The following is a 15,903-nucleotide window of genomic DNA, read 5'->3' on the forward strand; positions in this document are numbered from 1 at the left end:
CGTGAACACTGGTCCTCCCCTGGAAGTCAGCCATGAAGTGCAAGAAGCTCAAAATTCAGTTCCTAATGTTTAGGACGTGTAGGACTAACGATACCAAGGACAGCTTTATGAATTCGGATTTACTAGCCATGTCATCACACTGATAAGGCAGTGACGGAGAGCTAGAAGGGGATCTGCGAGTTTGATTTTTAATTTGGCGCGAGGGCTTCAAAAGTCACTTTCCACTGCTTGCTTAGTTTGATAGAATGGCACAATGAAGGGTGGTTTCAGTAAATAGCAGTTGCCAATCATAATTCGGTAGCACTTCCAGAATGCCGTTTCCCCAGCCTAATGCCTATTCTCTTGAAATGATAGCATTCCAAACCAAACAACTATCTGCAAATTGCACAAACGCACGACAGGCATTCCGAAATGACGTCCCTGTAAGATAACATCTATGAAATGGCGCACACAATACCTGATGCTAGTTGGCTTTCCACTTTTCCCCCTTGATCAAACCTCATCCAAAAGTTACATGGACCAAAACTTGGGGCAGGATTACAGAAACATTTAGCAGCGACTACAACAGTATCAACACGCTGCTTCCAAAACTGGACAGACCTATGTTGTACAACTCTTTTTGTACCACAAACCTATAGAGGGCAGTACAGAGGGGAACGCCAGAACGGTGTACACAGTCAGATTAGTTGAGCAGGCTACAACAGCAAAATTCCCATATGTTCTATTGACTACCGATGGCTAGTAACATGATAACCCCCACATACAGTAATTCATACAATAAGGAACCGCCCCGCTATGATACTGGAATTTAAGCGGGATTTTGGTTTTGGTCCACCAGCTGTTTCTTCACCTGAAATATCGTTAACATAAAGAGTGTCAGTTTGAACTCAAACAATAGTCAGTAAATAAACAAGCAATGTACTTAAACTGGTAACATCAGTATAGCATCTGGAAGGCATCTATCTGCTACACAACCATGCTGTTCAGCAGCAAGAACCTCATGTAGTTACTTCAAACAGTTGAAAGTATTAGCATGTCAAATCACTGAATCAGATGGTGATTCCAACCCACAACTGCATAGCCCATATTTACTATTTTGTCAAGACCCAGCCCTGTTGACAAGTGCATTCAGAGATCCATAATTACTATGTTGTAAGGATCAAGCACAGTGTTACCCGGACACCTGTCCTATTTTTTTTACTGAGTCAGACACCCTATGCCCGTGTTTGTGGTATCAGTATTTGGCGTGTCCCACAAAATTCTGCTGAATCAGATACTCGAACCCAAGTCCCGACACCCGCTCTGGGTCCATGTTACATTAATCAAGCACTGTACAGATTAATATGTAGACAGGTCAAAAACACATGTGAGTTCTATGTCCTAATCTGTAGTTACTATGTGCCCTAAGATTTCTTTTTTGAACAGAAAAAGTGTATTTTTCATCCCTTAAGTATTGCAAAAGTGAGACATTCATCCCTCATGTTTCATTTGATGCAAATCAACCCCTTAACTTACTAAACCGGTGCATTTATGATCCCCACCTTAGTTTAATCATGGTTTAGTATCATATAACAGCTGTTTTGGTCATGTAATCATCTTGCTAATCACTGCTTAGCCATAACAGTTCGGTGTGAATCAGTTCCGTTAATTTTTCCTAAAAGAATTATGGGTAGCCATTTTGGATGATTTACTGATTTTTTTATGGGTTTCATATTTTTGACTCATTATATCACTAACAGTGTTATGTGGCATAAACCACCATTAGATGGCAAAGACCATTGTTACGTCAAGGTGGGGATGATTAGTGCACCAACATAATTAGTTAAGGGATCGAATTGCACCAATTAAAACATGAAGGATGAATGTCACACTTTCAAAATACCTAAGGGATGAAAAATACACTTTTTTTTGAACAGATTCATGGCATTCATTCATAATCTTTGTCTCTCACCAAATTTTATAGATTTTTCAGGCACAAAAAATAGGCCACACTGCATGTTTTTATTGTATAGAATGAGTAATAAAATAAATACAATCCACCAGCTTGTAGGATTGGAAATTACCATGTTTACAAACCTCAGCTGCTTCTGAACTTCACTGGTCTTCAATTCCTACACCGGAATATAAAATTCATGAAACAAATAGCGTTGATGAAAAAAAAATTGACAGTAACAATAGACCAACCAGAGGTTTCTTATACCACTAGAGGGTACGATACCAAAAGGATTCTGAGGACAACTACAACCACTAGGGCAGACTACCACTGATCAATCGTTTCTGATGGTACATTAAAAAAAAAGATCTAAATGTTATTGGTTGAAGCAGAATCCTCACTACAGAAAACCCTCTTATTAGCAAGGTTAGAAAAGGCGCTAGGCGCTCTCTAGGCGGTGACCCACCGCCTAGAGCCTAGGCGTGCCTAGGCAGGACTAGGCGTTTCAAGGCGTTTTTCTAGGCAGTGCCATATACATACATATACCTTGCCATACACATCATATACCTCTAAAAGAAAAGAAAAACAGGGGACCAGTTGGCCTTGAGTCAAAAAGAAAGCACATCAAAGCAGCCCAACTATCCAACAGCCCACCTCCGCCCCTGCCTCCTCTGCGCCTGCCCCCGCCTCCTCTACCGCCACCCTTCCTCCTCCTCCGCGCCTGCCCCTGCCTCCTCTACCGCCGCCCTGCCTCCTCCTCCTCCGCGCACCCGCCCCTACCTCCTCCTCCACCCGGCCCCTGCCTCCTCCCTCCGCACACCTGCCGCTGCCTCCTCCTCCTCTGCCACCACGAGCCGCCTAGGGGACCGCCTACCCCCTAGGCGCCGCGGTACCCCGCCGCCCAGCACATAAGGCGCTTAGGCGACCACGGAATTCCGCCCTTTCGAACATTGCTTATTAGTTCCACCCAGTCTCAACCAGAGAAAGAATTGCTCAAATATCTAAATTCCAGATATCCACTTAAGGAAAAAAAGTATTCCAATGACAAAAGGATGCATAGATTGTAGTTGTACACAAAATCATGCGGGCACACACTCAGACACATATAATCACAAGAGTGTGTCGAATGAATCCATTATTTGAAGAAAATACTGTACCCATGGTTAAATAATTATTAAGTGGTAACAAAATCAGTTCTGGCTGTAGTTTCTTTTGCTACAGCTCTTCAATGTCCAACATATTTCAGCCATATTTAGGAAGGGATAAGGCACCCTGCTAGTCTGCTCGAACATCCTTTGTTTAAAGAAATAGAGTACCCTTTTAAAATTGTTTACAATTATACAAGCATACAGGTAACTTCCATGGGTTGAACAATAGTATGCAATATCATAAATCTGGCAATTGTATATAACTTACAAGCCTCATATCAGTCATTCAAATCTTTATGCATTTTATCATTTTCTTTGTGGAACTCTATGTATAACTGATTTCATTGATAGGCCTTCAGAATAATAGAAATGTAAAATTGACAAAGAAAATTATTTTGGGTTCAAAAGTGATATAGTAAAATTTAAGGAACTAAAGACTATTGTGAACTAGCTGGATATAAGAAACAAATTAAAAAAACTCAGAAAAATTGTCATAAAAGCATTATGACATGCTAGTCATGGTATCAAGGAAACAAGGTGCAAGAATTGTCATCAAGTGTATGGTTCAAATTAGGTTACATTACCACCCTGCAAATGCAGTTATTTAACTGAGGTAAAATGATTTACACTATTTTAGCAATTGTAACAAAATAAGTACAATATTACCTGCGGAACAGCACAATCAGCATGTGCTGGATCCCAAAGAAGACAACAAAAACATTCCCAATCATCTGTCTGTACAACATATAGGGGTGCCCTGCAGGATATTCCATGAGACAAAATATTTATGGTGTACCTTTATAAATGCATAAGATACAAGGGAAAGTAGAATTTATGTTGGCATAAAACTTCCATATGTTTCAGTCAACAACAACAAAATTTTAGTTTCCAGCAAGTTGGGAAATAGAACTAATGCTTTATTTTGAAACCCAACAAGAGCCACCATCAAAAGGGGAAATGAAAGAGAAAAGAAAAATAAATATAAATAAGGTATTAATAATAGTGATATAGTAAAAATAAAGGAAAAAAAGGAACTCCCTCTGTCAAGGTGGATAAAGAGGAAAACACAGCAAAAAGGGATGCTCTATACAGAAAAGCAAGATCATCATTTAATTTTTCAGTTACATCAATAGCTTCACAACCAATACAATCAGGGGGAAACGGTCAAACTGCACTATGTATGATAAATTTGTTACATTTTAAAGAAGTTAGATTGCCACTGGTTCTTTTAATTTTACACAGGTGACACATATAACAGTTCGGATGGGCATTTTTTTGAAATTTTCTAGAGGGAGGTTCACGGTAACAGTTTGAAGCACTACCTAATGTGCAATCCCACCAAAAAATCAATATTTCATAGAGATGTTATTTTCATATCCCACGTCTGGCCATTAATAGACCAAACTTAACCAGCTAAGAGCAACTCCAGCAAAGCCCCTACTCAGGCCTCTACTCAAAAAGTAGGGATTGAGGGCAAAAAAACCCACCCCAGTAGGGTCCCTACTCAGGCACCCAAATTCCCTCTTCCGGCCCCTTCTCCCACAGGTCCATAGGGAGGCCCCTACTCAGTGGTTTCGTTCGTTGACTATGAGCGTCTCCCCACTTCCACTTTGCCGCACAGGCAGCCTCGCCACCACCGCCAGCTTCCTTGCCGAAAAACACCACATCCAGTGCTCCTCCGCCCTCCCCACTATCTGCAAGTGCGCGTACAAACGCCCACAGCCGCGCCGCTCGACCACATCACGCGCTGCCCATCCACCTACCCCTGCCAGGCGCCGAATAAGATCTAACCGGCGGCGGTGCAAATCGGCACGGGTGGACACCAAATCCGGCCGCAGCCAGTACAGATCGGCACGTGCGTGGTCGGCTCCAGCGAGTTTGTCGCCAGGCCTCCTCTCGTACGGCTACTCTTATTCGCACAGGCAGTCAAAAGGGATTGGACAACAGTGTTGGGGCTCGCGAGGCAGCAGGTCAACGGCGCGAGGCTTGGCAAGCTGGCATTCACATAGCCTGGCAACAGCTGCGCTCGTGCGGACAAGCGGCACCAGGGGCGAGGCAAGTGCAACCTGCAGCCCACAAGCTTGCCGCCAGGCAGGGTGAGCACCACGCCACCATTTCATCTCCACAGCAGCAAGACGAATCAACAGTCCAATTCCAATTTGTTTGAGGTATACAAATGCAATTATCGATCTTCAATCTCTCTCGTATGTGCAGATTTTTAATTTGTTTAAGGTAATAAGCAATAGTGTTGGCCTGATGGGTAAGATCTGAGCATTCACAAGACAAGTTCTGGTAGTTCAGACTTGTATTGCGTCTTTACTTGTTGTGCTCTGAATTTCACTAGGGAATAACCTGTTACTCTAGATGGATATGCAATTTCAGAAGATAGCTGACCATTCCTGCAGAAAGAAGACTAAGAAGACTGAGAAACAATGTTTTCCTGTAATTTTTTAGAGAATTGTGAAGATGGTCTTCTCCGACGATGATGACCTCATAGCTCAATGGTGGGAGGACGATGATGGATGTGTCCGAGGCCAAATCCTACCATGATGAAAATTTTGCTGTAGTTTGATCCTAATTTGTCGTGCACCATGTTGTGACATGAACTATGTGGTGTGATGGACAATTTCTTTATGCCTATGGTTTTATGTTCGAAAAAATTGAATTTGAATTTCAATTGTCATCTTTGAAATCACAAATTTAAATATGGTTTATTTGTATGCATTACAAATATTTTGTTTGAATTGTTGTTGTGTGAATTGAAGATTATACATAGAGCATGTATGAAAATAGAAAAGAAAAATGAGTAGGAGTCGAGAAGTAGGGGATATTGCTGGAGTTGTGTGCAAAAAGCAGGCCCCAGAAAAGTAAGGAGAGCCCCTCAGGAAGTAGGGGTCTTGAAGTAGGGGCTACTGCTGGAGTTGCTCTAACCATGTTTTGACCAGTTTCTGCCCAATCCCAGATGGGAACCACTACTAGCCACATTGTAACATGATGGGAAAGAAAAGTTTTAAAGCTTCCAACGAAATAGCTGACCAAAACATCACTCGGGGGAAGTGCTGTTGAAAGTGTAACTCAATTTTGCATTAAAATTAGCTTTCATTAAGTTGTGAAATTCTTTTCTAATGACAAAATAAATACTAACAAGACAAATATATACCTAGAAACCTTTTTTATCGAACACGCAGGAGAGCTGCGTATCTTTATATTAAGAGAGAAAGAAGGGGAAAGATCCCCGTACAAAACAGACTCATTTCCTCACAAAGGAGGAAATAAGGCTGCTGCAGCATCCCACAGACCTAAACTAAGAAACTCTCACTTGACCCTCCCCTTGACCCTGAAATAAATCCTGAATTTTTTTAGCACCGGCAAGGCCCCAAAGCCTCAACTCTTCTTTAAAGAAACTTAAAAACAGAAAATTGCATTACCTTCTCCATTTGCCACAGACAACTTGCTTGTCGGAGTCTCCTGGGTTCAAAGTCTCACGGCATTGTATCCAATTACCAATGGAAGATTGGCTTTGATTACTCGTTTTGCACAACTATGCAAAGAAAAAAAAACACGGTTAAGAAACTTTGTATAGGGAACACTACTAATACAAAGGTAGAAGCTTACATTAAAATTGGTTAGTTCAGCGGGGTCAAATTCAGAGGGCTCATCAAAATAACCATCACTGCTGCACAAAAAATTAAAAACATAATCATGAGTGTTGCAAATTTAAGAAATGGTCCAGGGCCAATTATTGTATGACAACAAAACAACATAACACATGATATCTAAATACAATTTATACATGTCATGGACGGCACGGGCCCATGCAGTGAGCAGGCCCAGACCACTGCTGTAAATAGTACCTTGCAGTTACTTTATAAGGACTTACGTGTTAAATGATCTGATCGATCAGTAATGATTAAACACACTACTGGCTACTAGTCAGAAATTCCACATACTTCGTAAATATGGAAAGGTAGAAAAGGCGCAGAAGAAGAGACAGCAGGTAAAGTTCCAATAATAAAACACTCATCATATCTTCTAAAATGGAAAGTAAGACTGTTCCTTTTGAGAGAATGGTCAATTAGCTATCAGATAGAATAGATAACTAAGGTGGTTTGGAAATACAAATAATTTAAAATAATAAATTGTAATTTATTTGATTTAGCTATGTACGTATCCAATGCGAAGACCAGGAAAAGCATATCAACAAAATCATACCTAAATTTCAAGATGATGTTTCTTGAACAAGAAATTAGATCATAGCAATCAAAAACAGTAAAAAAGGTGTAACAAATGTTTCTCCACGAAATTAGCAACCTTCGGAAACTGAAATTTGATATACCAAAAATTACATGACCTAATGCAATGATATGCAGTTCTCTTGCATATTCGAGAAAAAATTCATAATTAATGCAAATGTTGGAACTAATGCCTTGCATAAATAAGCACACCTCGAAGTTGAACCAGACCATTCTGGTACTTCTGCTTGAAAATCTCTACCAATTCGAACCCCAGTAACATATGGTTCAGCATCCTTCAGCATGTAATCTATATGACTCATGCCATGAGGCCTTTGGTTAGTATTCCTGGAAGGCAGGACCTTGCCCTCCGAGAGTTTGCCGTAAACACTCTTAGGTTTCTTACACAAGCATGGCGCACAGTACCATTCATCAGTTGGTAGTTCCTTAATAGGAGGGGCGCAACAAGACAGATGAAATGCTGCTTCACAAGAATCACATATTAGCATCTTTAATGAATGCTCCAAGCAGCCACAAGTATTGCATGCCAACATTGGGTTGGCATCACTATCAGTGAAATCATCTTTTATTCTTGCTCTTGATTCAGTTATAAGTCCATCTTTTTTCAGTATGGCAATGCAAAGATCCCTTGGTGACATATGCTCAGTAATTGGTTCTGTAGGGCTGATATTTGAGGACGAACATTCAGCAGCATCCTTTTTGTCTAGAACCATGGAAGATGGTGACATACTTGAAACCAAGCTTCTACCATTCGTAGCAGAATTTGGCTCCAATGAAACCTCGGTAGCCTCTTCACAATCTAGGATAGGACCTGTCGTGTTGGCTGTTGAATTGAAAGGCATTGCTTCTGAGGAGACAACCGGTAGCACTAATGACGAGTGGTCATCAGACGTTGCACAATTTTGAGTCATCGTTTCTTTAGCCTCTTCATATGTTGTAAGAGAATTTGAATCCTTGTCCATCTTCCGCCTTTTATAAACATTGCCATCCTTCTTCTGTGCAGATAGGGAGCACATTGTGTTGGCAGTTGGTAAATCAAAACAGCTTTTGGGCAAAGGGACTTTTTCTGTTAAGGTTGATTTGCACTCTCCATTTTCATGTGAAGATAGTTCTCTGTAGCTATTTGAAGAGCATTCGCTCCATTTTGGAGTCATCTGTTACAGCACATATGACAGCATGCAACAAACTGTTTAGAACCAAAACAAATCAATACTGGAATAAGAATGTAAACTCATACTGAACAACTCATCTACTCACGAGTTATAAGATCATACCTATCTGTTGCAGAATATTGCTTAATGAGATTCAAACATAATTAAGTAATCCAATCATCCAAATTCTATGAAAACAAGTTCCTGGAAGGTGGATAATGAATTAGAAAAATTAGAATTAGAAAAATTAAGATCTCGGTCTGCAAAAAAATAAAAAAACCAATATCACTAAAGAGCATGCTATAAGGTTTCTGTCATGCAACCTAATTCTTCACAGTTTTCAGAATTGTACCAAATTTCTGAAACAGTGCAATGAAACACAAACGAAATGATTATAATCCACAAGCTGACAGGCTTTTATCATTTAAGAGCTTTGCTGAAATTTCAAAACAATCCTATTATATAATAACACAAGCTGCACATTATCAAATGACAACCAAGAAGCCCGGGTACAGAATAAACAGATTTTTCCTGCGCATTTCGAGGAAAAAATGAATAAACACATTCATCCTCACAACAAATAACGAGTCTTAGTGTAAGACCAGGCAATGGGTCGTCACTGCAGGCAAGCAATACTGGAGAAAGATAGGAATTCCAACATTTCAACTCGAAATATCCAGGGGTTCAGTTCATCACCAGAAAATAATGAAATCAACTATATAGAACCAGGTTACACGACAAAGGAGGGATAGCAGTGCAAAACCACTTTTACCCTCAACCTCAACTCATAGATATATATATATATATTCCTCCTATCCTTCAGTTTTGATCCGAATTGCAGGCATCACCAGAGAAATAGCAATAGATCTGTCACAAAGAGTGAACATTGCTGAGGCATAAATTGGTCCTAGGTTTAGAATTAAAATACGTATGACAAACAAATCTCAGATTCAATAAGTTTAGTAAAGCATATGCCTGTAATCGATCTATAATCAGAGAAGAGAGGAGGTAGTGCTAGAGGATCATGTATCATGTAGGGATAAGAGGAGGCAGGGACACAATGGGGTAAACAGGGGCTGGGAGGGTAGATTACGGATGGCGTAGGAGATGAGGGAAGAAGAGGATTGTGGCAAACTTATTAAGGAGGTAGGGGAGGTAAGGAGACCCTCCCCCCATACCACCTAGGCAATTATGGTGTGAGGTGAGGCGGCACCATACACAAATAAATTAAATTAGTATTTTAAAAGCAAAGATATAAATATCAGCCAGAAAAGGAGAAATAGCAATATAAATGGGCCATTACCAGTCTGGCAATCAGTCAATTAGACAAGTAAAAGCTCAATCCCAGACTTAACATCCCATTAAGCACCCCTTCCCTTCCCATGCCCTAGTGAAAAAAACAGTCCCCTCTCCAATGCTGTTCTCATTCATGGCAGCCCATAACCACACTACGTCACCACCTCCCAGAGCCACCATCCAAAGAAGCTTACCCCCATACTGTTCCCTGCTTCCCCATCCATGTTGCAAGCCCTTCCACCTATACCAGCGATAATACCTACCTCTTTGACTGCCACCATTTCCTCTGCCTCTGTTGCCGCCCATCTCATCTATCTGCCAACCACATCCTCTACTGGAAGAGCTGTTCTTCCCTGAGCTACAATGTGATCTCTTCCTATTACCTGCCTGAGATGGTGGCAACCCCTTGAAAATCATGGCTGGGGTGTCTTGGATAAAAGGAAAATTTGGTTATGGACAGAGGCATTGGAACATGATGTGCCTAAGCTAACCGTGTATCTTTTTGTGGCCTATATTTTGGAACAGAAATCCACAATTGCAAATCGGAAACAAACTCATCATAAGGTTCAAGAAACTCGGCCGGTGGGGGAAAGACTGCCCCCACGGTATTTCACTAAGAAGAGCTCAACCGGAGCCCAGCCAAGAAAGGTCGCGAAAGGTGCCCCCCCCCCCCCCAACATGCATGGAGATGCTGCCCCCTGTGGTTCGGGTCTTGACCCGTGCTTTGAGGCCCAAGCCATGACCAACCCCTTACATGAGGGCCCACCCACCACAGGTCAGTTCACCCATGCCGACCAGGGGAACCAACGAGTGACCTTTTTTGCCTAGCCTGAAATTTACTCCCATAGGGATTCGAACCCAGGACCTGGGGTGCTACTAAGGTCACTGCAACCGCTAGGGTACAATAAAAGAAAAGGGTGTACCCAGTGCTGGAAGCTCCCACGCAACGTGGAGTCTAAAGAAGGGAATTCACAGACAACCTTACACTTACAAAATTCCTATAAAAATCTGCAGAGAGGCTGGTTCGAACCCAGGACCTACAGGCCACAAGTGGAGAGTCTCTACCACTGCACCAGGTCTGCCCTTCAAATAGTCCCAATAAATGTTAAGAAAAATTCCAACTAGTAGAGATATCACTACATTGTTTGCTATGACTGCATCTTTCACTTCTTATCCTATCCTAGATCCTTGAATTTCGGCTACCACATGGTGCCTCAAATTGTCCAAATACAGTTGATACCTTACAAAAGCACAGTTTAAATTTGCTGAAAATATCATGATAACTAAGCAGTTTAATTCGCTGAAGTTATCATGATAAAGTAAGGAATTGGCACAGCACATAATTGCCAAATCGCAGTGCTAAGGATCACCTAAAGACGGAATTTAGGAAACATAAGAGTTACGGGAACAACTAGTCGAACAGAAGCTTAACAGGAGATACAAACAGTTTGAGGCACCATGTCATGTCTGAATTCATGGATAAAAGGGTATCTATTTAGTTCAAGCCAAACTCCACCAACTAGTTTAGGGAACTCGAAATAAAGAATCGTCTGAAATGTGCATTACATCAAAATTATTCATGTTTTGCCTAAACGACCAACAGATTCACACTATTTTGCTGTCCTAAAAGCAAGTAATTAAATGCTCTGCATAACTGTTCTGGAAGCAACCAACTCAAAGGACGAGCATACGCATTCATAACATTGCATAAAAAACATTAAATCATTGCCGCCTCATCAGGCAACTAGTGTTAAAAAAAATGGCCTCCTTAGGAAGATCTTGGGCACTACAAGGTGCCCGGCAGCCCTTGGGGCAGCAAGGTGGACGCCTGGATAAGGTGTAGACCTTAGCTGCCGCTGAATCAACGTCCTTTGCTGTCATTCTCACCCCTTGCTCCATTTAGACCACATCCCCGCCACCACTAATCTCATCCACCTTCTCCTTCCTTCCGCCGACCCTTCCTCATCATCCTCCATGACCACTCCTTCCTCACCTCTCTCCTTCACCATCCATATGCCAGATCAAACAGCCGCCACCTAAGCGAGCTAGGAACTTGGCAACCCGACCACCCGACTAGCGCAAAACGACAAGCCACCTAGGCAGGCAGGCTAGGAATTAGGCGCCCCAATCGCCCGACTAGCCCATATGACTCCAGCGTAACCCTAATCCTTTTTTTCGTTTTAAAAATTGCTCTCATGACATACCCAGCTCAGAAATACTCCACCCTCCCCTTCCTTCCACCTAGCGCCCGACTAGCGCAACCCAACCGCCCGACTAGCGCAAAACGACAAGCCACCTAGGCAAGCTAGGAATTAGGTGCCCCCACCGACCGGCTAGCTCATAACCCTAATCCTTTTTTTCGTTTTAAAAATTGCTCTCATGACATACCCAGCTCAGAAATACTTCACCCTCCCCTTCATTCCACCTCCTCACCCTCGTTCCCCCTATCCTCACCTCCCTCTCCTTCAGCCTCCACAGCCAGTAACCTACACGCCGCCTAGAGGCGGCTAGGCACTAGGCGTCAGGGTCGGATCCAGTAACTAGGATCCCGATAGTTTTTTTGCGAAAAATCGAAGTTATTTGGTATAATACAGGTATATACTTGTACACGGGCAGATCCAAATACAAATAGCTTACACTAGGGTTTGGGGAGCTCAGTTTGGCACAACCAGGGACGAACCCAGTATAGGACATGGGTGTACAAATCGAATCTCATCGGTAAAATACATGGTCAGATCCGAATCGAACACAAATGGCATGCATTTGGGGTTTGGGTGTTCCATTTCGCGCAGCAGGACGGGGAGGGAGGGGAATGGGCGGGCATACCCCTGTCGGATGCTCGTCGCCGGCGAAGCGCCCGTCGCCCGACGAAGAACTGGCGGGCGCAACTCGCCCTGTCGTCGCCGCTGCCGGAAAGGAAGGCCGATAGTCCGAGACGGAGAGCGGGGGGAGGGGGGGGAAGAACCGGACGGGCGGACGGCCGGACGGGAATATCAATGTTACGGCATCAAACAGGAGTATTATAAAAATATATCTTAAGATAAATTTAATGGTACTTATTTCATATTATAAATAAATTAAAAAAATTTAACTTAGAAGAACCCGACTTGTTTTTTTAGAAGGGAGTATTATCTTTAATATTTTTAACATATATCAATATTTATTGACATTTCTCAACATTTTTAAGAAAAATTTGGATTCATAGTTACCAATATTTTTTGACTTTGACTAACATTTTCTTAACTTTTTTACATTCACCAACATTATTGCTCAACAACTTTTTACATACACCAACTTTTTTTGCACATTTTTTTGCTTTAATATTTGTTTTGACATTCACCAACATTTTGTGATGTTGGGGCTCATAGATTCAACTTTTTTGTGAGAGCTACCTCAACATTTTTAAGAAGTAGTTGCATTAAATATGTTGAATTTTTTAACATTTTGTAAAACGAATTCAACATTTCCTTAAAAATGTTGAAGTAGTGCACTTAAAATGTCGAAACAGTATATTAAATGTGTTGAAGTAGTGCATTTTATCAAAACGAATTCAACATTTTGTTAAAAATGGTGCAATGTATTAAAAATGTTGAAGTAGCTTGGAATCGTGTCCTCTTCTTCTCCGGCAACTGCGCATGAGTAGAGCAGCGCGTGGGGCTACGGACTGAAGCGGCAGCACATGGGCTGGGAGCAGAGGCGCCAGGGCGGCCGACGCTCGAGGCCATGATGCTGTGCGAAGGCGGTGCATGATGACATGAGGACGATGGTGGGCGGGCTGCTGTCGGGGAAGCCGGGACAGCGCGTGGGGGCGCCGGGCGGTGGCGCAGAGCAGCATCAGTGTAGGGTAAAGGTGGGGGCAGGACGACGTGATGATTGGATGGGGCGAGCCAGTATAGGCTAGGGTTGATGAGATACATCCAATGGATAAGAATGAGCACATGAATCCAGTTGAATAAGAAAAAAAAATTCGGAAGATGAATAGGATTTTCGTGTGTATTGTTTGCACGTCAGAGGCCCACAGCCCACAAATTCCTCCCCGTTCAGCAAACCAGGAGTAGAAGGCCCAGTTTGGCTAGGGCAAGACGTCTCTTTTCCATCATTTTTTCTATTTCGTCATTTTTCTCCATATTTCTTTTAGACACGGTTCTTTCAATAATTCCATAATTAATTATTATATATACACATGTATTTTAACAATTTGAATGATCGGTGAAACATTTTATGAAAACTATTTTGATAATTTTTAACATGTGTTCAACATTATATTTTCAACATTTCATGTTCAAAATGTTGAAATTCAAAATCCAAATGTTGAGATGATACATTCGAAAATCTGATTAATTTTAAACCTATAAACATTTTACAAAATCTAGGTCAACATGGAATCCTATTTTCCTGGGTCACAACTTAGCTAGGCAGGTAACGTTTGCTTTACCTCTTGGTAAACAACGTTTTATATTTTACTACTCCTATACCTGCTAAGCTTGAAAACAATGCTTTTGACAAAGTTACACCTAAACCAGAATAACACCAATCAGCAAGCACATTACATCTTCTAAAGCAAAAAGCTCAAGATTTGGACACTTATATGCTAGATTCTCCTAGCTGTTAAGCATCTGCCATTGTTAACCCTATAGTTACCGAATGAAATCACTAACTAGAATGCAAAAGGGAAGGAACTTTGGGAATACATCAAAGTTAGTGGTGAATGTTTATTTGACATATATATGTAAGTCTGTTATCTAAAACAATCTCTTTGCACGTTGAAACCACTAGCCTAAAGAAACATATGGTTTTTTTTTTACTTTGTTGTGGCGATACGGTAGTAAATATATGACCATGTATATCTAAACAGTCAGGTAAGCCTGAAATATTTCTTAAAACTACCCATATAGTTTCTTGTTGCAAATGTAGATATACTTTTGATGAAAGTTTAGACAAATTTGCAGGCTTGATAAATTGATGTTTTGTTTTGAGTAAAATGCACCACCGGATCTTGAACTTGGTAGCGAGTATCATCTAAGTCCCCAACCTCCAAAAATGGATATCTAAATCTCTAAACTTGCTAACCGGTTCACGTGAGGTCCAAATCACCGTAAAACCTGTGTTAAACGGCCAGCGTGGCATGCTAACTGTTGCGTGTACGTGGACTGACATGTGGGGTCTGCATCTCAGCTCCATGGTCTTCTCCTCGCTTCTTTCTTTGCCTCAAGTATCGTCCGCCCAGTGCCGCCCCTGGGGGTGGGCCAGGTGTGCGGCCGCCCTGGGCCCCCAAATCCCAGGGGCCCCACCCTAGATGGCAGGTTACCTATATTGCCTAAATCGTGATTAATAGATCAAAGCTTTTAATCTGTGTCGACCGCCGCCGCCGCCCAGGACTGCCGCCACCACGTCAGGTCACAGCAAATTCTTTTTTCTTGTTACATGCCAGAGGCCAATCTGCTCTTGTGCTATTCCTGTTGGCCGCTGGTCCTCACTTTGTTCCTGTTTGCTTTTCATCAGGCTGTCTAGTGAATCGTGACTCGTGCTGTTTGCTGTCCTCCACTCGTGAGCTGTCGTATTGTTTGCTGTCCACTCGTGACCACATCTGAGGTGATTGGTTTAGCTTGTGGACCTTGCGGTTGCGAGCAATTTTCTTCTGTGATTAGGTGATTCAATTGTTAATTCCCCAATTCTCCATATTATTAATTATTAATTTACTATCACAAGTTATTTAATTTTAACTGATTTATAACTATCGGATATTTATAATGTTTCAGCATTGTGGGATATCATGTCGTGTAGAAAATATGAATCTGGTAACGAGAAAAGGAAAAGAAAAAGACGTGTCAATGAGTTGATAGAATCACAGAGAGGAGCTATGGATAAATTTTTCAAGACTAATCAGAGACCTGGGAGTAATACGGGCACTTCGACGAACCCAGATGAGTTGGCAATAGTTGTTGTGGATGAAGCAACTAATGGGAATCATGAAGAAAATGTTAACATCAACATCGATGATAACAATGTAAGTGACTCTGAGAACAAAGTAAATGCATCAGGTGCACATGCACAGTCTGCTAGTGTTGACGAGGAACCAGTTTACACTTCAGATATTTATGATCCAAGAAATTGGGATAATC

At 41.7% G+C, this 15,903-nt stretch overlaps 1 protein-coding gene across 4 annotated transcripts; it reads right to left on the reverse strand.

The window, feature by feature from the left end:
- Window positions 1-442: 442 nt before the first annotated feature.
- LOC101786732 (CHD3-type chromatin-remodeling factor PICKLE) lies at window positions 443-12,764 on the reverse strand. Of its 4 annotated transcripts, none has more exons than XM_004967571.3 (9): window positions 12,608-12,764; window positions 9,265-9,352; window positions 8,609-8,689; window positions 7,527-8,488; window positions 6,697-6,757; window positions 6,510-6,622; window positions 3,748-3,838; window positions 2,064-2,111; window positions 443-850 (listed from the first exon to the last, which is right to left on the reverse strand). In XM_004967571.3, the coding sequence occupies exons 4-9, from the start codon at window positions 8,486-8,488 to the stop codon at window positions 809-811; spliced, it is 1,317 nt and encodes a 438-aa protein (XP_004967628.1). In that variant the 5' UTR covers window positions 8,609-8,689; window positions 9,265-9,352; window positions 12,608-12,764; the 3' UTR covers window positions 443-808. The 4 variants fall into 4 exon arrangements, with proteins under 4 accessions (XP_004967628.1, XP_004967626.1, XP_022682698.1 ...); XM_004967569.3 differs by having other exon boundaries at window positions 9,258-9,352; XM_022826963.1 differs by lacking the exon at window positions 9,265-9,352 and having other exon boundaries at window positions 6,697-6,754; window positions 12,608-12,756.
- Between the last annotated feature and the right edge of the window lie 3,139 nt (window positions 12,765-15,903).

Source organism: Setaria italica, chromosome V (genome assembly GCF_000263155.2).
Source record: "Setaria italica strain Yugu1 chromosome V, Setaria_italica_v2.0, whole genome shotgun sequence".
NCBI lineage: Eukaryota > Viridiplantae > Streptophyta > Magnoliopsida > Poales > Poaceae > Setaria > Setaria italica.